The sequence below is a fragment of the Aulonocara stuartgranti genome (genome assembly GCF_965226115.1).
Source record: "Aulonocara stuartgranti genome assembly, chromosome: 11".
In the NCBI taxonomy this organism is placed as follows: domain Eukaryota; kingdom Metazoa; phylum Chordata; class Actinopteri; order Cichliformes; family Cichlidae; genus Aulonocara; species Aulonocara stuartgranti.
The window spans coordinates 5,046,034-5,072,886 of record NC_138947.1 but is presented as its reverse complement, the minus strand read 5'-3'; the positions used below and the strand labels follow the sequence as shown (position 1 = coordinate 5,072,886).

The following is a 26,853-nucleotide window of genomic DNA, read 5'->3' as shown; positions in this document are numbered from 1 at the left end:
TTTGAAGCCACCCACTGCTACAACACCAAACAAAGTGAGTTTTCTCCCACTTTAAATCATAGATTCACTGTTAAACTTTAAAAAAAACTGGGCTTTAAGAACTTTCTTCGTGGCCAGGTGGGACAGCAGAATGAAAATAAGGATATGTATGAAATCCCAGCCGCTTATAGAGAAAATGAGATTAGAGTGAAGAGGCAGCTCTCGGATTTAAGTCTGAGTCGGCCACAAATCTCAGGTGGAAGAGAATTGTCCCAATATGAGATATCCATCATTTGGAAAGATTGACACCTACAGTACTCCTACAAAATGTTTGTTGGCATGAAAGTAAAACATATTATGGTCTGCTTTAAAAGTTACAAGTCATCTTGAGACAACTACTTCCCACGTAGCTCTGTTTTTGAAAACTCAAGCCTATAAAATCTTTTTTTTCAGTTTAACATTATCTGTACATGTCCTGAAAACATCTGGAGACCTCCAGGAGTCATCGACTGTCACAAAGCTGCGTCATGCTGGAAATGAAGTTAGGCAGTTATGACAGCCAACTGCTCTATAAGCGGCTGTATCTCACCTTAACATTAGTCATGTAATTTACTTGAGATGGAAACAGACAAGACAAAACTATCAATTAACTCACAAAAGAAAGTCTAAAAAACACTATTTTGCTGCTGTATGTCAGATCCTATCAGAACATTTTCAGCAGCTAACCTTTGCCCCTGCTTATGCCACTCACGTCTTAGCATATATTCCTGTCGCAGAGGAAACTGCTGGTTTATCTAAATGTTAATGTGGAGAAAAGTGAATTTGTTACGCTGTGACCAAAGTGTACGACAAAACGGAGCATGGTTACTTATGGCTGTAACAGCTTTACAGTGACATTTGTCACTATAATGAGTTCAAATGTGAGTCCGTTTAAGTGAAAAGCTAGAGCTCTGACAGATGGACTGCGCTAATTATAAATAATACCAATGTGGCTGAATGACTACTTAAAGAAAACAGGTTTGGGCAATTCAATTAGGTACATAAGTATATAAGAAGAAAAGAAAACTTTGAGTCAGAGTTAATACAGTTTTGTATTTTCTGTTTCGGTTGAACTTCCATTGTTTAACAATGTTTGGTTTTAGTTTTTAGATAGAACATTTATTTTAAAAAGAAAATATACCAGTACTTTTGGAGCATGCACACATGGACTAGCAACTGACAAAGACAAAAACTAGTTCTCTGTTCTAGTTAACTACATTACTTTCACAGCTAGTTTTAGTTTTTAGTTTAAGGTAAGCATAACTTCTTTGGCAATAATTAACATAAATGATAATAAAACAAAATAATCACTGTTTAATTTTTTTAAATATAATTTTACAAGTGCACGCTAGTTGACGTTTTATGATAGCTGTAATTACCGGAAGTGAAGGTCAATTAAAAATGGTGGTTCATCTTCCCTTGAAGTGAAGTCGTAGATGTGGAGACATTGTGGCAAGTTGAAGCAAATCCCACAGGTGAATAAACGTTTTAAGGGTTTAAATAAAACGTTATTAAAGTAATCTGCACACAGCAAAGGCAGCTTTAGCTGAGTTAGCCAAACGGAGCTGTAGCTTTACTGTTGTTACAAGTCAGATTTAATTTGAACTCGGAGCCTTCACCGGATTTAAAGGTGGATTTACACTTTACAGCGAGAACCAGCCGACATGCCACCTCTGCGTGCTGGGCTGCTGTGCACAGGTATGCGGCCAAAACTAATTCCCCGTTTTCAAAGAGTGAGATTGTGGGTCATATACAGTGTGTGTGCTTTGTGTACTAGGTATATAGGAAATTCCTACCTTCATGAGGCTGAATGTTAGCTGTTTTTTGGGAGTACTTGTGAAGAGGTGTTGATTCATGTTAGTACTGCAGGCTGTAACATAGCTGGAGGTGCTGTGCTGTGTCTAATTGATACAGACGAGGTGGATGAAATTCAACCAACGCAGCATGTTTTATCTCAATACAGTGCTAATATTATCCAAAACTCCCAGTTACTGCCATTATGTTTTCTACACTTGTTACTAATTGCAAAGCTAATCCTGCCATTATTAGCTTTTAAACATGTCGTTTGTGTGATTGACTGCTTCCCCTGAAACTGTATGTTACCAACGTAATCCTCAGATCTTTTACCAAGGAAAATTTATCTGTGGACGCAGGTAAGAGGTGGGCTGAACATTTACAGACCCACTAATCAGCCATTTCAGCTTTTCTGGCTCCATTGTGTTTCCATTGCACTCACGGGGTGATGTAATAATATTGTGTCGCCTTTGCCCTCGATTTACAGCCAGACAAAACAACAATGGTGAGAACCAAAATGGGTTCTGCATAACTAGGTCTGTGTGGTGAGTTTTAGACTGTTGGTGGGGCTACGTGAGAGAGCAGCAGTCTGCTGTTGCTTCTGATAGATTGATGCCCCCTCCTCAAAATTCAGCTGTTTCTGAATGTAACCACAGCCCTGACAGGGAGTTGTTTGTTTGTTTGTTTGTTTTCTGATGCTCTGAGCTGCTTACACTGATCTTAGAGCAGCAGTTCCTAATGTCGCCTGCTCTAAAACAAATACCATAATGTTAAAATATTCCTGCAAAAGCATAATAATATAGGCCTACTTAAAGTGCGCAAGGTTAAAGTCTATTTGTGAGCAGTTCATCATAATTACTGATGCATGAAAATCTTCATTAATATAAATGAATGTTCATTAATTCAATTAATATTGAGGCTGGTAAAGGTGGTGATTATAGCTATGATTTTTAGATAAATTGCGAATAAATAAAGTCTCACTTTGTTATGTCCAACAGTCTTACTGTGTGGAAGGGCAGATGGGTAGAGTCCCTTTTTTGTTTACATAATGTCAGAGTCAGAGACACTTTATTTATCCGCAAGGAGCAATTAAGATAGATGATACTTTGCCGACCGTACATACAATACACAAACATCATTCAACATTTATTTAATGTTTAACTTGTACAAAACAGAACAGTTAGGTTAGATTTTAATGATAAATATTTAGATTTAAATCAAATTTTAAAAACTCCAGTGTAGTCAATCAAAACAAACGCACAAAAAAGGCGACACCACATTGAGAACTGAGTTGATTTCAATCTAAAAATTGGCAGCCGTGTCCCAAGTTAGTGCGAGTGTTGCTCACTACGCTGGTTTGCAACCTTTCCACAATACATGCTTTGATTCTTCACTCATTCTCATTTTCTTCATTCTTCATTTGACAGTTTGTGGTTTATGTTGTAATCACCTATGTTGCACCTGCAAATCAGGAAATAATGCAGACAGTGCAGTGACCTTTTCACTTACCTTTGATTTGGTTTTGGCAAAAGCAGACAGTGTGACCCTGTTTGTGCTCAGCTTCAGTGAAAAATTTCAGCCACCTGTTTCTCGCTGGTCATAAAAGCTCAGAGTAGCTGATCTGTTTTTTTTGTTCCCCTTGTGTTCCGGTAAAAGGTCCTACCCTTTACTGTGTGTGCCGTTGTTTAAGCTTTGCAAAGTCAAATTGCATTCATTGTGACTCCTGAAGGCAAACGTAAAACAAAAACAATGTCTGACAGTAATTCGAGCTTTCATTCATGTATTAAAATCCTGTGTTGTGACATTCTGGTCATATGCTGAGCTATTTTTTTCTAAACCAGTTTATTTAACATGGTGAATTAAAGTGTCAGGTCTAATGTCTGTTATCTTGTCATCCCTGCTGCCCTGAGATGCATTCGACAGGCTCTCTGACTCCTAGTCACATGGGTTTTATGGCATTTCAAGTCTCTCGTTGAAATGATTTATGTGGTCGGCACAGATGTTGCTCACATCCTGATTTTTCATTCAATTACTGAATCTATCTTGCTGTTTTAATTATGGCTATGAAAAGTCCCATATTCCTCCTCTTCAGCTGCACTCCACAGCCCATATTAGGGCCCTGAGATAATCTGGGCATGCATGTGGCTGTCAGGTACTTGTTACTTGTTTCCTTTCTTCTTTGTTTGTTGTTGAGTTGGCAGTTTGTCGTTGAAGAAAGTTTCTTGTGCTGGTAGACGTAGATTAACTTGGCTCGAGCTTTTAATGATCCACACTGCAACATGTCAGGTCCTGTCATGGGTTTTTGTTAATTACGAGCTTCCTTAAAGCTGTAAAAATGTTGCAATTTAGGTGTGGCTCTTATTTACCTACATAAGGAAAATAGTCCACTTAGTGATAAGAAGCCTTTTCCAAAATGCCAAAGCTTTTTTTATTTTTAATCACAATCACATTTCTGTTGACTTGACGGATGTTATGTGATTGAGGGAAGTGTTAGGGTTTTTCAGAAAGTAGATGCCTTAAAGTTCTGCTGTTATAAGCTTTTATATTTAGAACAAAGAAGGCCAGGTTGTAACACCAAAAAATTTGTCAACCTCCACCCTCAGCAGAGCGCTGGGCAGTGGTTAACTTTGTCCAAATAAATGTTAAATGATTTAGCCTAGTCGATTTTTAATGAGTAGAAATAATTAATCAGATACTGACTGAAGAGTTCATAAGTCATAAACTTTGCCTTGTTTTTTTTGTTTGTTTGTTTGTTTGTTTTTTCTGTCTACCTTCTTTAAAGTTTTTGGAGCTGTTTTTATGTGTGTGAAATTGCTACAAAGACTCCCTGATACACTGATGAAAACATTGTATCTCTAACCTTGTCCTTAACAGTTGCCAGCAACCTTGTGGTTTTAAGAGGTTAAATGTAGCAATATTATTCTTCAAAAATACTATACAGGTAAAAAAAAAACTAATTTCTTTGCAAACATAATTTTTCGTCACGTCAGATTAATTTCATTTATGATTAGTCAAAGTTTGGAGTAGTTTGTAGTGTTTACATTTTTTTTCTTTTTTTGTCCTACAAATACTTGCCGTCATTTTAATCTCTAAACTTTGTAAAGTGGCAGTTTTTTTTTTTTTTTTTTTTTTTTCTGTCATTTTGCTTCAATTAAGGCTGCCACTTCTTTCAAACAGGGGCCAACTTGTTTGGAGGCACAGCTCATTCACGTCTTTCCAAAGTTTGTAACACTGCATCCTGTTCATCATTCTCACTTCTTTGAAATAATATTCAAAACATCCACAGAGCATTACTCTTGACAGTCAAATGGCAGCTTGCATGGCATAACAAGATGACACATCTGAGGTTGATAAGGGAGATAACAAGATGCACATCCTCAGTTCTCGGAAGTGCTCGCCAGCAGTCGTAGTGGCGCTGCACACATCTGAAGCTCTCTCCCCGGTCCTCGGAGTATCAGCTTGGCGACACTCTACCTGCTTTCCTTTCTCTCTGAGGTTTTGTTTTTCCTCCTTAAGTGGCTGAGCTGCTCTCCACATCTCCAGCAGACCTCATACATTTTTATTGCCATCTGGAGAATACAACAGGTCTTAACAATGGGGCTCTTGCTGAAAAAACTGCTTACTGTGGAGACCAACTCAAAGTCAACTTGACTAATTTGGCTGCCCATGACCTAGTGTGTTTGCATCTGGCCTAAGCATGGGGGAACATGAAAGTATGCTATAATTGTATTGTTTTCTTGGATACCTGCTAGATTGTTAAGGTAGCTATTGTTCAGTTTCTATCAGCGGGTTTTACACATACAGTAAAGGCTCAGAAGTGTTAGTAAAACTGTAAAGAAGTAGAAAAATATTATGGTAAATGGCCTGTATTTATATAGCGCTTTACTAGTCCCTAAGGACCCCAAAGCGCTTTACATATCCAGTCATCCACCCATTTACACACACATTTATATTAAGCTAGAGTTGACTAAAACGGTGTGCTTGGCTCACCGGATACATCAAGTGAAGAATTACGGGGATTCAAACCAACGTCGAGGCTGCAAACCCCAACTTGCCTGTAGTTAAGCCAACTTTTCAACCAATCCTCATTTAAAATGTGAATGTGCAGAAGGCTAATTTACCAGTCTTATTTATTAGGAGGAAAAAATAAACAAAATAAACAAAAATCATAAATGAGGTTAAACATTGTCAAACATTACATCTCTATGTAGGTGCCAGCTGGAACTGTTAATCACATTCAGTAACACGACTGCCATACGGTTGGCTTTTTGAAGGACTGCATACAAGTGGGTCTCTGTATCCTCTGCATTAAATGTCCATAATATTTCTCTGTGTGTTGCCAGAGAACTACACAAATAGACATCAATGGTGTCGTGAACAAAGTTCACTGTGATTGGGTTCACACTTTTGTTGAATGAAACTATACAGGAGGACCAGACTGAAAGTGCCTACTGTATATGTATGCATCAAGACTTTGTGCGTTTCAGCAAATAATCTTCTCGCGCTGTGCCTCCCACCTCCCCCTCCTTCCCTTCCGTTTCCCAGGAGCACCGTAGTTTGATGGGCCGTCCCAGACGCCAGTTGACATTTTGTCCCCAGTCCGACCGGATGCCACATAAAAAATTCACTCAGGCGAGAAGCCAGGAGGAATACCCAGCTCCCCCCTTCCCCCAGCGCGTGCATCTCAGTGGGGAGTGCAAGGTGAGCAGAACTTGAGCTTGTCATGGCTGCACGCCTCTGACAAACATAAGTAGATGCTAATGGCAAAATCGTGACAGAGCAGAGTCCCACCACCATATGGCTAATTGCCACAACAATATCCTCTGTGTTATTAATCACGTTTTCATAGTGTGCCATGATAATTGGAATAATTAGGAGGGGAACAGGCACTGGGACGCCTCTGCAACATCCCTTGCTTGGAAAAAATGAGAAACCTTGCAAAAAATGTGACACTTTCCTTTCTCTGTCCTTCACGTTTGATCCTCCCTTGTGCCTGCAAGTATTCTCACTCACCTTCTTCCCCTTTCTTTTGCCTACAGTTTCCTCCCCTGTTCAATCCCTGAGCCTCCTTTAGCTTGCTAATCACTCTCTTGCTCCCCATTTCCCCATCTTGTTTACAGTTTTGCAGTGAAAAATGGAGTTGATAATTAATGAATACAGTGACTTATCGTGCCTATCGTGGGGACTTTGGCTATGAGTCGTTCTGGGGTGTGTTGGGGGCATTTCAGGTAGCTGAATGAGGCCACATGCACTACTGAGTCTGAACAATGACTATTGCAAGGGGTTAACTCTTTATGGGTCAGGCCATTGCTTTCTCACTTATTTGTTTATTTTATTTATTTTTTATTAATTTTTTTTTTTTTTTTTACAGTAGTGCAGGTTGCCATATTTTAATTTGGTCTGCAATAATGTGTGTGTGTGTAGGGGGGAAGAGGTCAGTGAGTCATAGCTGCATGGTTGTGCTGCAACTGATAAATGTTTAATACATTATTCAGAATCATACTGGTTGTGCAGGGTTTTCAGACCTTCACAATTCAATAGGTACTCCTCGAGCACTTTATAGCATCCTGTGGGCTATGATTTACTATTCAGCAAGCTGCTCTGCAGTTTGGCCCATAAATTTCCCCGTTTATCCGGAAGCAACCTTAATGCCTAGGTGATAGCCCGTGCATTTTGAGAACCTAACTCTATTGATTCTGACAGCAAGTCAATCAATAGGACATCTGTAGCATTACAGGGAATTCCGGTTGCTTGTTTTTCCTCTGCCGAAACAGTCCAAGAGAAGAATCCAACTTTTCTGTGCAGCCAGTATTAAAGATGCCCTTCCTTGAGCTGCGTGACCTCCATCAGAAAAATAATGGGTGGATTGAAGGAGATACAAAGATGGAGGTCATCAGTGGGACAGGGAGAGGTAATCATAGAAAAGCGATCAGAGTAAATAGGGTAGAAATATGGAGTCAGGACATCGATTATAGTAATGATCTATAAACAGAAGCAGCTCCTGTTGTGGCTGTTGTTTCCTGTTTATTGGAGAAGCACTGCTGAGGTACTTGAGACGGCGTTGCTGTAAAAGTTTTCACTGTAGGTTTCTTCGATGCCTCCTGTTGGTTCCAAATGTCTTGCCCTGACATGTGGAAACGAATCAATCGGTTTATTAATGCCGTTAGGCACGGCGTCACTACAGCAAACTGTAACTACGCCTATTTCTAAAGGGAAATCTGAATTACATTTCATCTGTAAATTACTTTCCCCATGTGTTAATACGTTCAGGATTTGTTTTTTTTTTATGCCTCACATAGTTTCACTCCAATAACAAAGGGTGTGCTTATGCATTTATGAGGATTAAAGCTTTGAAATATAAGATGTCTTTTATGTATCGCAATCATTTCATATAGGTAGTTTCGGGTAGGTTTTGTTTTTGCCTGTAGATCCTATTTTTTTTGTGGAACACCTTGAGCAAGGCCTTGAAATATTTGGGGGGAAAAGTGGAATGAGGTTTAGAGAATCACTTGTTGTATTTTATAATTTCACTGTTTTCTCTAATCACTCTGAGGGTCTCCATAATGACTAGACTCTCTATTTAAGCAATTAGCCTCTCGCGGGCACCCTGTTAACACCATTCACACCTCCCTCAGTATCACTTATCAACACTTCAGATGACACAGCCGAAGACCAAGCTATTTTTTCCTTGCCACACTTCCCACTCATTCACTTCTCTTTTTCACAACTCTCTCTATTTCTTGCTCCATCATCCTCTCACTCTGTCATCCAAAGACATGTAGTCTACACTCTTACAAAGGCACAGATCCCCACACCTCATCGGTTTTGTGCAAATACAGATAATAATTGTGGTTAAGTTAAACCTCAGTGGGTCAAGTTTAAAAAGCACAGATTTTAAAAAGTGCTGCTGTCCCAAGGTCAGCATGCTTTTATGCCAACGTGTGTCCTCGGCTAGAGAATTGTACCCTAAAATATCTGAAAGTAAAAATTTTATTTTTTCTTACTAGTAATTATCAACTCAAATTTTAATGAGGCTGTAATACTGGAGTTATACTCATGAGATACACAATTAGAAACATTAAAACTACTGACAGGCCGAGTTAATAACATTCATTATATAATTACAGTGGCAGCTGTCAAAAGGTGGGATATATTAAGCACCGAGTGAACACTCAGTTCTCGAGGTTGATGGGAAGCAGAAAAAATCAGCAACCTCCAGGATCTGAAATGACTTTGACAAGTCCAATTGTGATGGTTAGATGAGTAGATTGAGTGGGTCATCTCCAAAATGGATGAGATCGCTCATGTTGTAAGTGTTTAAATGGTCCTATTTTAGTCCAACTGACTTTAATTCATACGTTGCAGACACTGCAACAGCATATAAATCCAAGCCAACATGACGAGCTGATTGATGAGCTACACAACTTTGTCTTGGTTGGGAGACCAGGCCTCAGCATCACCTGATGTGTTAACACCAGAGGAAGTTTGGAACTATTGTTGAGTCAGCAGAGAGTTGGTGACTTCTACCCACCATGCTCTTCAGCACTCAGTCACCCCATCCTGTAAATTCATGTGGTCTGCCACCTGCCACCTTGCTGTGGTTCCTATGCTTTCACTTTGCAATAATACCACTTATAGTTGATCATGGAATATCTAAGAGGACTGACATTTCACAAACGGACTTGTTGCAGTGGTGAGATTGTATTACAGTACTGTGCTCAAATTCTGTGAGCTTTCTAGAACAGCCCATTCTTCCACATGTTCACCTATTTGTAAAAACAGACTTCATTGCTACATGCTGGATTTTACCTGTGGCAACAGGACTGAAAGCACCTGAATTCTAACTTTAAGAGGTGTGGCCTAATACGTTTACGCACATAGTGAAGTTAGTGGTGTATCAGCAAGAGGAAGCCCTACATAACAGTGAAGGTCTGTGCGTCTCTAAAACCAACTCTAGCCCTGGCTCCTCCACTGGTGCCTTCCACAAACTTCAGCTGCTGTTGTGTTCATGGTTTCATTCACTGACCACCTGCCCTTGAGCATAGCTTGTCAAGGGGTTTAAGTCAAAAATTATCCTCACATGTGAACTTTCAATAAGTTAGGGAGAATTAGGTGGAGATATTTCCCCCGTTGTCCTTTTCCACATGTAACTCACCTTTTAATCATGCCTATGATTGGCACATTACCCCAGAACTTGATTATAGAGCAATGAAAGAAGGCAGCCTGAGCTGATGAACCAAGCTTTCTTTGAAAAGGTGTGTGTGTGTGTGTGCGCGTGCGACCGACCGACCGACCGATTTTTACTTGTTCTGCAATAGCGTTTAGGTAATAATACTGCTTTACGGCAGTTTCATTGCAGAAGGATAAAATACCCTGCAACACTTCAAAAAATATCCAGGGTTAGTTTGTGTCTTGCTGTGTTCATGTATCTCTACTTTGAGCATAAACGTATTTACACAGACTTACTCTTTTTGATTCAGATGAAAGCACCATATATCTGTACTGTACTTGCTGATCTTTTTTAACTTTTGAAACTAATTGTAACTGAAATAAGAAAGGCAGGAAGTCACCTAAGCCACTTGAATACTGATATATCTTGAGGTTAGTGTGACTAGGGTCTGTTTAAAAGCTCAAAGTTACTGTTGGGATAAATAAAACTGTATAGATTTTAGCTGATAAGCAGACAGCATTAAAAGGAGGATTGGCGTTTGTTAGTGGGGTATATTCTGGCCAGTCCTCAGTTTTTAACAGTGTTTGTTAAATAACTGAAGATTCTTTGTATACATCCTTCTCTTCAGGCACAGTTTTAGCTCCTTTAAAAAAAGAAAGAAAGAAAAAAACACAAAACCTGTTGCCTTCTTCTCTGGACTTGAGTTGTTTAGAAAAATTATGGCTCCTCAGCGCCACCCACTCAGGTTAACTGAACCATCCTAATTATTTGGCCTCTTCAGCATCTGCCTGCAAGAAATGTTTATAGCCTGCCAGCAAACTCCAATCTGTCACAGAGACATCGAATACTATCTGGTGTTATGTGTTTATAGTTGTGTGTGATATATGCTGAATAGGCAGAAGAGAATTATGGTTCTTATATAGAATTAGGAGGGGGGGTGTTGCATTTCTACCCCCTGTGTTGTCATTCAGACAGTTATGGACCCAAGAATGGCAAAAAGCAGCTGCTCCTCTGACCATAAAGCCCCGAGCCGAGCCCTTAATTGTTCCCGCTCGCACAGGGAATTATTTCCACCCTGGCCCACCCTTGGGAACAGGAGATGAGGAAAGAAGAGGAGACAGTATGGTGGGAGGGGGGCAGGAGGGGATGTGAGGGATGGACAAAATGGCAGTATTGATGGCAAGGTGTGGGCAGATTTTGGCACAGCCATCTGAAGGTGTGGGTGGCAGGTTGAGAAGTCTTCCTCTTTCACAGCTCCTACAAAAACCTAAAGACTTGAGACTGAAACTGGGTCATGACTGAAATTGGGGTGCTGTATATGGATTTTGAATGTTGCATGTAGGCTGCTACTTTTCAGCTGCATGTTTTTATATTTAAAAAAGAAACAGTTTATTCAGTACAGTGCCACTGAGATATAGATGAGTCTCCCTGGCCTAGAATAGCTCCGCTATTGGCCAGGTAAAAATGTTTTAAATGGTTCACAGGTTTTATAACATGACACTTTAAACAAATTAATTTCATGATACACCACTAATGCTAACCTAATTACAAGGTACATTATAGGTTCTTAATACATTGCTATTTTTATTCTGAAAGAGTTACTTGTCTGTGCAATAATTCTTGCTCTGTGTTGGATTAGAATGGACTTGAGAAGTCTGAACCTATCCTGCTTATTAAAGATGTAATAATTTTATTTGTTTGATACAACATAAAAGCTGCACACTTACTATTTTCCGACTCACTTCAATCCTTTATTTATATATCACCAAATAACAACAGTTGTGTCAAGGTGCTTGATGTTGTAAGGTAAACACTCATTGATACAGAGAAAACTCCAACAATTAGATGACCCACTATGAGCAAGCACTTTGGCAACAGTGGCAAGGAAAAACTCAATTTTAACAGGAAGAAGCTTCTGTCAGAACCAGGCTCGGGGAGAGGTGGCCATCTGCTGGGAGGTAGACACAGTCGCTAGTCGGTACAGTGTCTTATCACCCATAGCATGCTAGCAGGGTTAGCTTTAAAGCTGAGCAGATGCTGTTCGAGTTTAATGAACACGTATGATGTGTTCCTTCCCGAGCAGTCGTAGTTTGTTAAGAAAGAGAGATTGGAAAGGTCACTTGGTGGCTTTAATTTATGGCTGTGCACTTAATCAAGTTTTAATCTTAATGACAGTTTAATGACAACAATTAAATGAATATGATTGACTGATACTGAATATGCCAATAGAATCCAAAGCAGAATCAAATGCTCCCTAATTAACCACCTGACCACGTGCCCACATGTGGTCAGGTAGCACAGGTGTTCCTGCACCGCGCAGCTTGAAGTTTCTTCTAAATCAAAAGACGGCTATAAAACCAATAACAGACTGTCAAAAACAAAAATCAAATGTCTGGGACAGCAGAAGGCGAAGAGCTTGTCTCTTGAAGCGGATCATCATCTGTTGTTTAGAATTACTTTGGATTTAAGCCAAGTAATGTTAACCAAGAAGAAATCATGTGCAAAGTTGAGTTGTGTCTGCGCCGCAAAGCAAGATAGCGACTTATTCAGCCACATGAAAACGCAACAGACTGCGTGTATAATGATTGCATCAAGGCTGCGAAACAGTGCAGTGGCTGCTGACGTGAACAGCCCAACATCAGCTCAGACATGCGTGCAAGAGCGCCGGTGGAACACGTCAACGTGTCCGTCAAGCTCACAGACACGCTGAGATCACCGAGGCGGTCTCATTACGTTTGGTCAAAGATGAGCGTCCTGTAAAGACGGTGATTGGCTAAGACTTTACGACAATTTAGATTTTTCTGTTTTTCAGATTCATTGAATTTAGGTGAATAAGGAGGACCAGTTTTATTTTGATGCAAAGATTTGTACATCGGTAGCAGTAATTCGATCAGCATCGCACAAGATGGTTGTATAAGCAGTACAATATTTCTGTCTTTCATATCTGAGAATTCAGCTGTACTTAGTAATTTAAGCTATGAATATGTTGTGCTAATTCTATATGAGGGACATACCTTCCAGGTTCGAGAAGTGAAGCCAATGCAAAACTGCCTTAAACCTTCATTCTTTCTAATGACCAGACGGAGATGACTCCTCTGGTTCATTTTCTATGACACAGCAAGCCGTTACCTCCCTTGATACATGCCCTCATTAAACATTTCTCTTTTGCATTTGCAGGCTCAGTCACTAGTTTCAAGTCTTGTTGAATACAACATGACTTTTAGCTTTAACTGTAACATGTGGGCCTACTTTGTTCAAGTTATAATCCACCCCTCGCTCATGAGTCGGTTTATAAAAAGCTGTGACGGTGATGACAAAAATTACTTGAGGTTTCAAAGATGCGACTTTGCAAACCAATAGGTAACGTCATGTTGGCTGCTGCTGCTCTTTGTATTCAATCTGTGGTCTCGCTGGACTTTTTTAAGATCATATTTCTATCATTCGTGAGTGTAAACCACTCAGTATGTTGTGACTAAAAGAGGAGCCACGGTGCAGCATTTGAGTGCATTGACTGTTACAGTTAAGCTTGTGGTGAATTGCGCACCGTGTTTTGTGCGCGTTTCATCTGTATGGTTTATTATATATGCCATATGCCTCTCTTTTTGCTCAGTGCCGTTGCTCTCGACTTTCTTAAAAACAATCTGCGGTGGGATGAAACGGAAAAGAAAATTATCTTCTCATCTGAGAAACTGAAACCAGAAGTTGTTTAGTGATTGTATTTTTTTCCTTAAAAAGATAAGTCGCTATCAAAAATCAGTCATTGAATTACAACTAATCTATATTCTGCCTACTCCTCTCTCCTGTTCTCGAAAAAGCACACTATGCTCTGACTTGTGGTTAATCACAAAAAATAAAAGACATCGGTACACTATCAGAGGATTTTCTGTCAGTGATGGTGTTACTGCAGTTCAGACTGCAGCTCCATGTTCAGTCCACTACTGCGCATTTATATCTTACACCTTGGTTCAAGCCTTGTGCACCAGAGGCCTCCTCCAGATACCGAGTCACTGTGCAACTGTGTGTTCCTCCCTCTCATCTCTAGAGGTGAGCTCTAGGTTGCTCCACATATTAGTTTGCTTCCCACTTAATGAGGCAGTGGAGCGTGAAGGTCCAAGCAATCCTAAACGCTGCGTTCATTAAACCAATGGTGCTTAATGATGACGGCAAAGGCGCCCGCGACCCGTCAGCTCCTACTGAGGGCGACCATTAGCGTTAGAGCCAGCCAGCTGGGGGGAGACAGTGGCACGGAGGGAGGGAGCTGTCAACTGTCAACACCAGTGTCACAAGGACGTGTTGGCTTCAGTAAATGGCTGCAGCAGAGTCTGTGAACGATGCTGAAACACTGAGAAGTCTTTAGATGATGCTGAAAGTTGGGGGATGCATAAAGCTACAGTTAAAGAAAATGTGAATTTTGCCAATGTGGCATTCTTGATTGAAGTGCTTGTAATTTGTGCTTGTAATTTGGAGCAGGGTTGAACCAAAGGCCTCCTACAGATACAGAGTCACTATGTTAAGTTTAAAGCTGGTAATTTTCAAGGCTGAAAAATGCATTTAAATGCTGGTAAAACTGGAATAAGTGTTTGTTTTTTTTATAATTTAAACCCAGGTTGTTTTCCATAACTAACAACGATGAGATATGTTATAATTTCAACAGCAAAACCTCACTGGCATGTGATGCGTAACATAATCAAGCACTACGTGTTACTCTGGATGTTTTACAGATAACATCTGTGAATTCTGGCTAGACGCTGAGCCTGAAATTAAAGTACCGGTAAAAAGAATATGGTTTTTAACTTGATTTAGGATCAGGATCATACAACCCACATGGTTGTATGATCTTGGAATGTTTACCCAAAGCGCACTATGTAAAGATTTAGACTGGAAGTTTTCAGACTGTATTGAGCAAACACAAATCTTTGGTGCCCACCTCTGAATTGTAGTGATCAAATGTGCTATGTGGTTGAAGATATGCACGACGGTTGTGTTGTATCTAAATTGACTGGCATGCAAGGTACTAATTATAGTTATATAAGTTTAGTACAAGTGTTTTGTACAAGCATATATTTAATTAAAGGGGTACTAATTACCAGAGTATGTTTTGCACGATGCTTTAAAGAACACCCCCATCAAACAGTAAGGCGACGTGAGCTGTAAACCCGGGTATCTTTTTTCCAGATTAACAAAAGAGCTCTTTTTTTTCTGCCGTCATGTTCACTAAACCTCTTAATGTTAGCTAGCTCCATTACTACCACAATCAGCTAAAAAACATCAACTCACACAGGTACATAATCTGTTAAATATTCATCGCTGCAGTACGACAAACATTGACTAATTGCATTAGCACTGATGTTGAGCAAAAATATAGCTGCAAAAACAAACTTGGTGAATACAGAACATTGTAACAGGGACTCAGTCAGACGAGACAAGTGAGCAATCGGAAAAGCTTTGATTTTTGCCTTTGTTCAATCACGTCCTTTGCAATGTTTGCTTTTTCTCAACTGTATAAAAAAAATACACTTACAGCAGCATACCAACCTAACAAATGTAGTCTTTTTCTTGGGCTATATCATAAGACAACATAAAGACTGATATTTATAGAAGCTTTAGCAATAATAGCACCTTCTGTCAACCAATACAAGTTGCTATTTGTCCGATATATTGATGTCTTTCCCACGGTCCTCTAAAATAACTTGTGACAACCAGCCAATCAGACAAAATACTGATGACTGATAATAAACTTAAGACAAAGTTTATTGCAAAACTAGTGTGTTTAACCCCAAATTTTTTGCGGATGCAATACATGATAAAAGTATTGGACCACATCTTCAAAGTTCACTACAAATGTATAAAATCAAGCACCTAGCCATGTAGTCTGTCTTTTGAGGAATGAATAGTTCTCAAGAAATCACTGATTTTTTTGCATTTTACTATAATAGGATGCCACAGACGAGAAGTTACTGAGCGACGTGGTGTGTAAGGGTCGCCAACGCTCAGCTGACTCAGTAACTGGAGAGCTCCAAATCTCCTCTGGCATTAACATCAGCACAAAGACTATGCTGGGAGCTTCATGGCATAGGTTTGCGTGGTTGATCAGCTCCTGTAGGTGTAGGTGGTCCAGTACATTCATCCATGAGGTTTCACACAATCAACTGGTCAAACTGAAGCTCGAAACAGGAACTAAAACAAAACAGGATGTCAGTGATAAATCTGATAATTGTGAAAAACTGGACCAGATTCGGATAACCAGTCGCTCTCTCTGGATTAATTTTGATATTATGTACAGTTGACTTTTATGGGCTCTCAGCCAGTGAACAGAATTATTTACTAGTCCATGTGTTAGGAAATTTAGGGGGAAGGCCAAGGAAGAGCTAAAAACATTTTTGAGTGACTTGAGGTATAGTGTGAGATATGGCATGGGTCTCGGTGGAGAAGCACAACATTTGAGCAGCCTTCTAGTTATTGACAGCTGAGCTTGACGGTGCATCCCACCACTGTCTTACTTAAAAGATTATAATAATTCTAATAGTAACTTCTTGCAGTAATGTTATGTGTATTATATGTTTGCTGGCAGTGTGTGAGGATCATTTGCTGCCCTGTCGATCAAATCAGATACAGCAGTGTCCATTTTGGAGCATTTCAGTAGTTAATATCTTCAATGGGTTATATTTTTTTATTTTTGCTTATTTAAACAACAAGTCACGCCTAAACATAACTACTTTACACATGAGAGTCGCTTGAAAAATCTTTCTAGGACACTTATCTTTTTTTTAAAGCCTTGAGCCTTTTGTGTTTTTTGTGAAAATGTAATTATTGTAATAAGGCACTTTCTACTTTGTTTACATTCATGATCTGTCTGCCTTATTACTGCATTTGTCCTTTCTTACTGCTCCAGACAGAAGTTTAATGCTGAAGTACTCCATCAAAGGTACTTCATGAGGTATTTAACAAAAGGCTTCTGGCAAAAAGAAGTCCACTGCTCAGTCCAAAGCTCTGTTCTGCCTTTTGCTTAAAAGTGTGTGCGGCCACTTCAGCACATCAATGATGCAGGCATGCGCACGCGCACGCACACGTACGTGCACACGCGCACACACACAGGCTGCCAGTGATTTCCATGTGGCCCTCAGAGGACACACTAATGTATCCAAATATATTTACAACAGATGTTGCATTTTATTTTTCATGATAAAAACCCATTTCAGAAAATTTACTTCATAATGGGCAAAGCAAGTTTTTCTCTCTCCCTCTCATATTTTTGTCTTCTCTTGAGGTCCCTCCTATTAACAGTGAGGGAAGTGCACCACCTAATGGCTGCAAATGTCTCTTTTGCCAAACTTGCACATTCCAGCATAGAGAATTGAATGATTCATTAATTGTGAGACGGCGTCAGAATAATTTCAGCAGATCAATTCATTGTTTCAATGCTTCAATATTTAAAAGCTCAAAATAGCATTGCACATGTTTTTGTCATGAAAGCAGCTGCAGAATAAGTTCTTTATTGAAGAACGCAGCTTTTACTAATTGTTCATAAAGCAAACGCCATCATTTTAAAAGGGTATTCTCAAAATCGTTCTGTTTTCGACACTTAACTAAGTTTAAATTGAATAAATTCAAAGTTTTGTTTTGTATGCCGTCACTTTTTTGGTTTTAATGCAAATATTATGTCTCTTTACAATGAAAATAAAATGAAAATTGGTAGACTTTGAGGGGTCTGTAGAGCTGGAAGCAAAGCAATGGGTACAACTGTGGAGGATAAAGGGGGGAGCAGGGGACCAGAGAGGTCTTGAGCAGAAGAAGAGGAGGAGATGAGGAGGATTAGGTGAGGAAGAGGACAAGAGCGCTCTCCCTCTCAGCCAGCCGGATGGGGAGAAAAAGAGTGACGAGAGAGAAGGCAGGAGGAGGAGGCGAGGGCGTAGCAAAATAGCTGGAGAGACTGTAAGTGTGTGTGCGAGGGCTAAGTGAGGCCTTTATAAATGAAAGCAGATGCCTGGCATTATGAACTTGTCGGGTCGCAGATGGGGATGGCGGTGATGGAGCACTTGACTCCCCGGATGGTTATCACTCACTCTCCTCCTGCCTCTCAGCTGCCTTCCTCATGAGTGTAAGAGGGAGAAACAAAAGGAGACGGCAAGAATATCCACAGAGTGAAAGAAATAAGAGGACAAGAAGGTGGACTTCTGCACTAAGTGATTAGTGGCCTTCTTTAAATAAAGGCCATGAATACACTATAAAGAGAAAAGCTTCAAGTCCTTTTTTTTTTTTCCCCTCCTTCCTCTTTTTCCTCTTTTGATTGATCTTCGTGTCGGTGTGCGGTGATTGATTGGATTGCCTGCGGAACATCATCCCGCTAACTAGTCGCTCCAAGAAGGGTGTTTGTCACTGCCATTGATCTTCTTGTAAATGAAATGTTCCATTTCCAGTGCATTTTATTGTTAAATGCAGTTCATTAGCTACTCTGAGATTTATGGCCGTGTCTCCTCTCTTGGGCTAGAAAAAGAGGAGCTTTGAAAGGGGCGGGAGTGGAAGGGGAGAAGGGTAGAGACAAGTGTTGATGGTATAGAGTTGCTGTGGACTTGATAGATATAGCCCAAGTTTGCCAAGAGATGAGAGATAATGATGGGAAACTGTGCTTCCTGATATAGTGTAGTTACTCTGCTTGTCATCACTGTAGGAACTTCCACGCTGCCCTTTATCAGTACTGTAAGCCCTAACACATGAGTTCTTGGCATTATACCTTACATTTCCTAATGTTATCGGCCTTTTTTCTTTCCACTGGAAAAGATGATGAGATGGAATTCTATTTTTAATTACTCAGTTGTGTAGTTCTTAAACCAGTGTGGGTGGACACGTTTTGGACTTAAAAGCCTCCACATTTGGCTACTGCCCAGTTCACAAAACATTACACTAAGCTGTGGGGACAACAGGGCCCTACTCTGCAGCCTGGGTGAGGTTACTAGATTCCTTGATTTCGTCATCATATGGGTCTTTTTAAGCCCTGTCCTGGGACCATTTTGTATCAAGGAACCCTACTAGGAAATATGCCATGATAAAAACCTGATTCATTGAGGGGTGGTTGGTTTGGACATTTCTCTGAGATACCTTGGGAATGCCACAATAATCCCCTGTTGAAGAGCTGGAGTCAGTGAGCAGGTACAGTGAGGTCTGTGCAGCCCCTCTTAGACTGCCGTCCTATGACCTGGATCCAGATAAGTGGTAGAAAGTTGCTGATGCCTGCGCTGTTCTTTGCTGGGGTCTTGTTACTGCTCTCAAATCCCAGAAGAGAGCCATATTGGCAGAACACTGCATATGAAAGTAACAATCTTCTTTTGAGTCAGTAGTGAGTGAAATGATGCAGATGAAGCATGAAAGTCTTTGTCCATGAACCCCGAGGCCCTACAAGGATTAATTTCTGCCTTTTTAAACTATTGGAAAAAAACCTCAGTGAAGTGCTTTTGCGTTTGAGTAGCCCTAAAATATGTGATTAGTAGCCCGCTTGTTCAGATCCCCTGACCAGTTTCAAATATCTGAGCAGAGAAAGTAAATGAGCAACTCTCCACACTCCCTCAGCAATTATCGCACATGTGCCCTTGTTCAAGGCACTTACACAAAAGCTCAAGGCTCCACTTACTTCAGTGGAGGAGTTGAGTGGCCAGCAGCAGAGAACTGTGGTTGTACTGGGCAGCTCCCATTGGCATCTCTAAAAATGCTAGTCTTTACTGGTCAGGAAAGGCCAACTGTGCTCAAAGCAACATTTGTTCGTAAGTAATCCGCCTGTCTTACCTGTGTAAATCACATAATTGGGCTACAGCACAGAGCACAGTGTTGTTTTCTGCTGAAAAAGGAAGCTTTTACATGTGCTTCACTCCCAACTGTAAACTTGTGATTTGACATAGCCTTGCCTCTGGTTAATCACTGCTTGTTAAGGAGTTTCTGGCACATTAAAGAGCCACACCACTGTTTGCCTGTCAAACTTAAAAACTCCTTTGTCCCACACGCCATCAGACTGTTTAACTCCTCTCTGGAGGGGAGAGGGAGGGGAAACAGGAGGACAAAGGAGGGGGGAACAACTAAGCTGTAGTGCCTCTGCACCTCACTGTACAATACCTTGTGGAATACTTTTTGTAAATAGTCAACAGTGCAATAGACTCAATACTTGAAATGTGCAATTCACTTGTATTTTTATTTTTTATTCCTATTTATTCTATTTATCCCCTTTGTATATTTTATTTATATTTGTCTCTGTATTTATATGTGTGTGTGTGTGTGTGTATGTGTGTGTGTGTGTATGTATGTATATATATATATATATATATATATATATATATATATATATATATATATATATATATATATATATATATATATATATATATATATATATATATAAATAAAAAAAAAAAAAAAAAAAAACAGTTCTGTAACTGTAACTTTGGTCGTTACTGTGCTTTTTTTGGAAGTCGAATTTCCCAGAGGAACCCACCCGAGGGATTAATAAAGTTCTATCTTATCTTATACGGTGTAAGAGCAGTGCAATTACAAAAGCAAACTTTACTCACACTCCTGGCTCTTAATGAAAAAGAGGTGTGTGTGTGTGTCTTCTGTAGATACATACATTTATGCACAAACTGCTGATGCTCTGACTCAAGTCTCCTTGCTGTTACATAAAAACGTGACCCAGGAGGTTCTAGATATTTGTATGCTCAGCTTAAATTTAATGCAACATTATCATACAGTTGTCAGTGTACCAAAGAATGTGCATGTGTGACTCCCTGCTTACTGTTACCAGTACTCTTAGAGGAAGAGTACTGGTGAGTGTGTGTGTGTGTGTGTGTGTGTCCCACTCGCTGCTGTGGGGTGGTCTTTTGTCCTTTGGCAGCTTGAGGGCCCTGCACAGTATCTTTGCTGCTCCTGGGACAGAGTTCTGGAGTTCCTGGGATCTGCTGGACCCACTTGCCCAGTTTCATATCTTCTCTAGCTACTCTCTCAGCCCCTGGTATTCCTAGAGCTTCTCTGTGTTTCTTCTTCTTTGTCCACCACTACTATGTCCGGTTGGTTAGTCAACACCAGCTTGTCCATCTGGATCTGGAAGTCTCACAGGTTCTTAGCTTTGCCATTCTCAACCACCAGAGGGGGCATATCCCATTTTCACCTTTTTTCCATGATAAAAAGACGAATCGCCACAAACTCCTGTTTATGAACAACTAGTGCATGTCGACAGTTGGTGCTCCTTACATGTGTTGCAACATATAAATATGTTTGCGTTAGAGCACATGTTGGGACTGCTGTGTTGCATTGAGAATATAACCCCCCCCCCCAAACCCAACAGCATGTAAACTGCACACATGTGCTATATATAATGCTTTTGTTGGATTTAATGAACCCATTGTCTGCCATATTGGAGGGCTCTCGACAGCTGCCTGTTTCCAAAGTCCTGAAGTTAAATCAGAACTTTTGGGTCCTGTTTCAGTAAGAGAACCGCATTTTAAAATTTCACCAACTGGTAATAATTCAAATAACACAACCGCATTGGAATGGGGCCTTACTGGGCATTTTGTCCTGCTGTTCTATTCATATATTTATGTACATGAGTAATGGTGGTTTTAAAAAAGCATTGCTTATTCAATGTTTCTGTTTTTAGCTCCTGTTTACACAACCCATTTCCCACAAGTCTAAATGACACAGAAGCCACAGCTGTGCAGTAAATATTAATGGTAGCTGTTTTTTTATGTATGCTAAAAACTGCATTAGTAGTTGTGGATGAAGGTAAATAAAAATACACCAGGAGAGTTGCACCAGGACTTCAGCGATATAGGTGGTCACAATGTTAAACTTGAGACATGAAGGTTTAGAAGAGCAGGGACTGTACAAAGTATCCATTTTAAGACAGTAGACGTGGAGTTATGTTGTTTTTCCAATTCACTGCCTCTGTATATTTTTTATGTCTAGTTGTCCATCACCATCTTGGTCCTTTGAAATCAGATTTGACTAATGAGAGGTGGGATCAGGCTGAGGGACACCACTGATTTGACAATCACTAGGTAAGCTCACCCTAAAAGATTTTGTTCTATTTCGACACTAATTGGAACCATAAGAACATCATGTTATCTTAATTGATGCATAAATTTAGTGATTAAACTGCAGCATACTGTTTACTGAGGTCATGGTTCAATAGAGCAGAGAGGTCATTTTTTTCATGTACATCTTTAGGTCTTATGTAACCAGATGAGTCGCCACCTCCTGGTCTTTAGTAAGAACCCTGAAACTATGTCCATCTTTCATGTACAGTTTGTGGTTTAACGAAATATTCATCTTATTTTCCCCTGTAGAACGCTTAAGACTTAAAGTGGACTTTGATTACAATCATTATGTTTTAGCTAATTAATTGATTAAATAGGATTCCAGTAAGACTGTTTTATATAAAACCACAGTAACTACCAGGTCAAGTACGTACTCCTTACTACTTTCAGCAGTGTCACCTTCTTTTAAAATTTTAATTGACTGAAAATAAAGGCTCAATTTTGCCTTTTTAATAGGTGTCATTATACACAGTGGGGTAGTCTCTCTTTGCAAGTTGACACCACTAAGGTTAGCCTGGCATTTTCAGTAGATGTGGTACTTTTTGATGGTGGTTGAGAAAACCAGAGGGACTTACAGATCAACCGAAATGGGAACACTACATAATTGTAAGAACAGAACCTCTTTGGAATTGCAGTTTCTGCAAAAGGAACAGCAGCACTGGTTACTGTATATGCATGCAGCTTATACGATTGTCTCTGAAGTAGAGATGAGCAGAATAAGTCAAAGAACTCTGAAGCTGCAGGGGAAACAGATTGGGATACTGCCATGAAACCCAGGAGACATTATAGATTATATGCATACATTTCCTGAAGCAAAGCTGCTAACAAGCTTTGGAGCCAATACTTTATTCATTACCTTTTCCCCCCTTTTAGCTCAGTAAAAAGAAACTATCTGGATCTTTTGGTAAATATCTTGTTCTCTTCACAATTTTTTATCCTGCCTTTCCCACTATACTTGCCTGTTAACGGTAATTAATGCACCATGGGACTGTGTTCATCATTCACGTCAAACCATAAAGAAAACAACTACTAGTAAATTTACTGTTACACCTTATTATCGCCTCATGTTGTCACCTCAACAACAGCGGTAACCCACAAGATTAATGTTTTGTTTAGGCTTGTGTAACTACATACTAGTTTTGATTGCTGCCATTTTTCTGCACTGCAGTTAAATCTGAGTGAGAATGATTGTCTTTTTTTGCTCGCCCTGCGATAGACTAGCAGGTCAAGTAGTATGATATGCTTTGTGACATGTGCTGGCGTGTGTGTGATGTTCTAGTCCTCTGATCAGAAAACAAGGAAAGTAAACAGCTGAAAAAGATGACTATTCTGTTAACTTGCTGCAGCACAAGCAGTAAAAATTAGAATTACACAGCACAGGTAGTTCGGGTCTGTGGATGCTCTGCCGATTTCAGTGAGTGGAAAAAGTTTAGGTTAGATATTTGAGGGCTTTGACAAATTCGCAAATTTTTGTTGCACATTAACATTTAATAAAGTATAAATAATTACTTGAAAACATCTAGCATTTCTAATACTGATTGGTAAGGGTGACAGTGTTTAATGATTTAGTCCTCTAGTGGTGCAGATCTGTGTCCATGGCCCATGATTCGAAATAGTTTTGCCTTACAGTGCAGATCTGCAGCCTTATAGAAACTGTCAAAGGTTTGATTGTGCATGATTGGACCATTTGTGTCAGTTCACTTTCAGCCCTAGTGAGCTAATGTCTTTGTCACTTTGGAAACTGTTGAAGAAATATCAGAGGCATCTTTTCACACAGTGGTTGTGGATGACACCCATCCCACAGAAGTTAGACTCTAATGCCTTTCCTGCATTTCCTCCAGTGTGGACTTTATTTTGGGTCATTTACCCCAACCAAAAAAAGTCTCTGCTGCTTTGTCATGTAGTTGCCATGCGCCCTTTTAGCTACAGCAAATGCTGTAATTGATGATGATCAAATAAAGATGTTTCAGACACATAAATATGACACACGGAACCTTGCTAGAGATTGCCAGACAGGGCTGCAAGATTGGAAATGTCAGACGCAGCTGGATTGCACATTAAAGGACTTTATCCTGTCAGCTCCCCTGTACGAAGTTCATATAATGGTTGATTTTACCCATGTGAATATAGTACTGATAATTGTCTGGTGCATTTATAGTGAGACAGTAGGAGAGCCTGGCTGTGCAGACTATTCAGCTGAGTGACACAAAGGACATCTAAAACAGTTCTCATGTTGGACAAACAGAAGCAGACACAAGGAACTGCAGATGCACGCAAAAGCAGCTGCATTTCTCATATGGACACAAATTGGACTCTGCAGTATAGAATCAAATATTGTGAGGATACAGAATGAAAGAAACCTCAACAGATTTGTTTCAATATCTCTAACCTAAATGTGTCACAGAATCTGCTGAGTGAATGTTCAGGGGAAGAGGAAGACTTGGAGACCTTGGAGAGGCAGCAGTCCTGTGTTTGCTAGTGCTGCTCTTTATACTAAAGCTGTTGATTGCAGTAGGCAACTTTGGCAGGAAACAGATGTCCAGCATTTAAGTTATTTAATTTTTTTGAGGTAATAAACGACATGAAACACTCCTACAGTTTAGTTTCAGTTTATATTTACCAGGTTTTATCAGTAAACATGAGATGAATATGACGTTTTTCAGCTAGGATAGTGTTAGATTACACATTTTTACTAGAACTAACAATCCGGTTCATGCAAAATATTTAAAATTCCTTCCCTTTTGTTCATCATATTGTCTGGAGCAGTCCGTTACTGGGCATTACACTGGCAAAGAAGCACGGAGGCCAAAGCCACTGAATCAGTTTTATCTTCATTAACGGAAATCTTGCTGGTGGTGTCTACAACTCCACTTCCTCCCCGATAACAAATGAGCACACACCGTCACAGTCTAAACCTGCTACCGGTGGCGACGCCAGGAACCCGAGTTGTTTCTCATCCATATTCAATCCCTCTGAATTGGGGATGGTGACATATGGTTGGTACTCGCGCTACATCTCCCCCTCCTCTGTACAAGAGATACAAATTCAGAATTGGATTTAACACTTCAATTCCCCACTGACCAGCAAGGCTGACACAATTACTATGCTGGAGATGCCACACACACACACACACACACACACACACACACACACTTGCAAACACACACAGAGGGGTGTAATCCAATTAGAACACAGCAGTGTTTGTACTGGTGTGTGAGCTGCGGGATGTGTGAGAAAGCCGGTTTGCTAGAAATTCATATTGCAAAAGTTTTTGTGATGTCTGTGTTATAAATACAAGAAATTTTAATTAGGCTTGAACATGATATTCTTACGAAATTGAATCATTAGGTGATTCATTTCTGCTTTTCAGCAATTTGAACTGCTGAAGTATCACTGAGCAAGACTGCCTGCTGGTTGCAGGGTCAGGTACGAGGACCCAAATCTGACCTCTGACCTTTCTCTCGCTTGCATATAAATATTAAAAAGTGAAACGGATCAAATATTTTATGTTTGATCAGCCTCTCACCTCATCCATCCATCCTAATTCAAGGTCATGGACTGTGGGGGGTCCTAGAGTCTATCCCGGTTGTCATAGGGCGAGAGATAAGTCACACTGGTGATGAGCAATTGGTTGGTCTATCGCAGGGCTAGCACAAAAAGACAATCATTTGCACTCATGTTTAGTCCGCCGTATCATTTTCCATGACCTAATAGCCTAATAAAGTTTTAAATTGTCAAATTTCTGCTGTTTCTCAGTTACAAGTTGTCCTGATGTGTTGCTCTCTGGTTTTATGGCATTAGCGGGACATGTCTGTCGCTTCCAACTCGTGTTGGGGTGTGTGTCCTGGTGTGGTAAAATCCATAAAATGTCCTTGTTACATGTGTTGGGAAGAGGCATAGTATTTAGGACAAGGGTGTCCAACCCCAGGTCTCAAGGGCCAGTGTCCTGCAGGTTTTAGATGTGTCCTTGATCCAACACAGCTAATTTAAAGGGCTAAATTACCTCCTCAACATGTCTTGAGGTTCTCCAGAGGCCTGGTAATGAACTAATCATTTGATTCAGGTGTGTTGATCCAGGGTGAGATCTAAAACCTGCAGGACACCGGCCTTTGAGGCCTGGAGTTCCCCACCCCTGATTTAGTCCCTTAAATCTAACCAGCAAATGATGTTCAAAGTAAAAAGTGAATAGAAATGAAATAAATCAGTAAGTGGGGAAAAGCATGTACAAAACACAGAAGTCAGAACTGTATGCAGGCGTCACAGTTTTGTTAGTCTATTGGCTAATAAACCTGTGACTTATACCACCACCACCCCTTTCCTCCCATTGCAGACATGGTAGTTCAATCAGCCAGCGCATCAAGGCTCAGGGGTGATGTCTGACAAAGTTAAATTATGTGATCTCCCAGAATGAAAATGTGTTGTTTTGATACCTGAGAATATATGGTAATATAAGTCATTTATGTCATTCTGCCTTTTCTTCATTCCCAAAAAACTTTTTAAAAACACTCTGTGTGACTTGACCATTCTTTACTGTAGTTATGCTGTGAACCTGAAGACTGGTGGTTCATGTTTAAGTGGTATGAATGAGGATTCATGTAGGCATCTTCATTTAATATTAACTGTATAACTAGTGTTGCATACCAAATCCCAAATTGTGCGCAGTGATATTGTTCAACATGTTTACGTGGCCCACAGAAGATGCTTTAGCAATCGTAAGCTGCTCTTGTTTGAGAGTACACTCATTTCAACACACACCGTGTACCAAAGGGTAGCGATGCATTTCAATAGTTGCTGACA

General features: G+C 40.1%; 1 protein-coding gene across 8 annotated transcripts in view; it reads left to right on the top strand.

Moving 5' to 3' along the window:
* Positions 1-1,381: 1,381 nt before the first annotated feature.
* The window catches only part of LOC309717525 (uncharacterized protein), a 60,779-nt gene continuing 35,307 nt past the window's right edge, over positions 1,382-26,853 (top strand). For 4 of the 8 annotated variants that reach the window (XM_082552174.1, XM_082552172.1, XM_082552173.1 and 1 more), the window contains exons 1-2: positions 1,382-1,493; positions 6,358-6,513. In XM_082552174.1, the coding sequence (XP_082408300.1) occupies positions 1,455-1,493; positions 6,358-6,513 (195 nt within the window). In that variant the 5' untranslated portion in view covers positions 1,382-1,454. Of the gene's footprint in view, positions 1,494-1,667; positions 1,717-6,357; positions 6,514-21,961; positions 22,018-26,853 lie in introns of those variants that run through there. The other 4 variants (XM_082552175.1, XR_014279719.1, XR_014279718.1 and 1 more) reach the window with 4 other exon arrangements.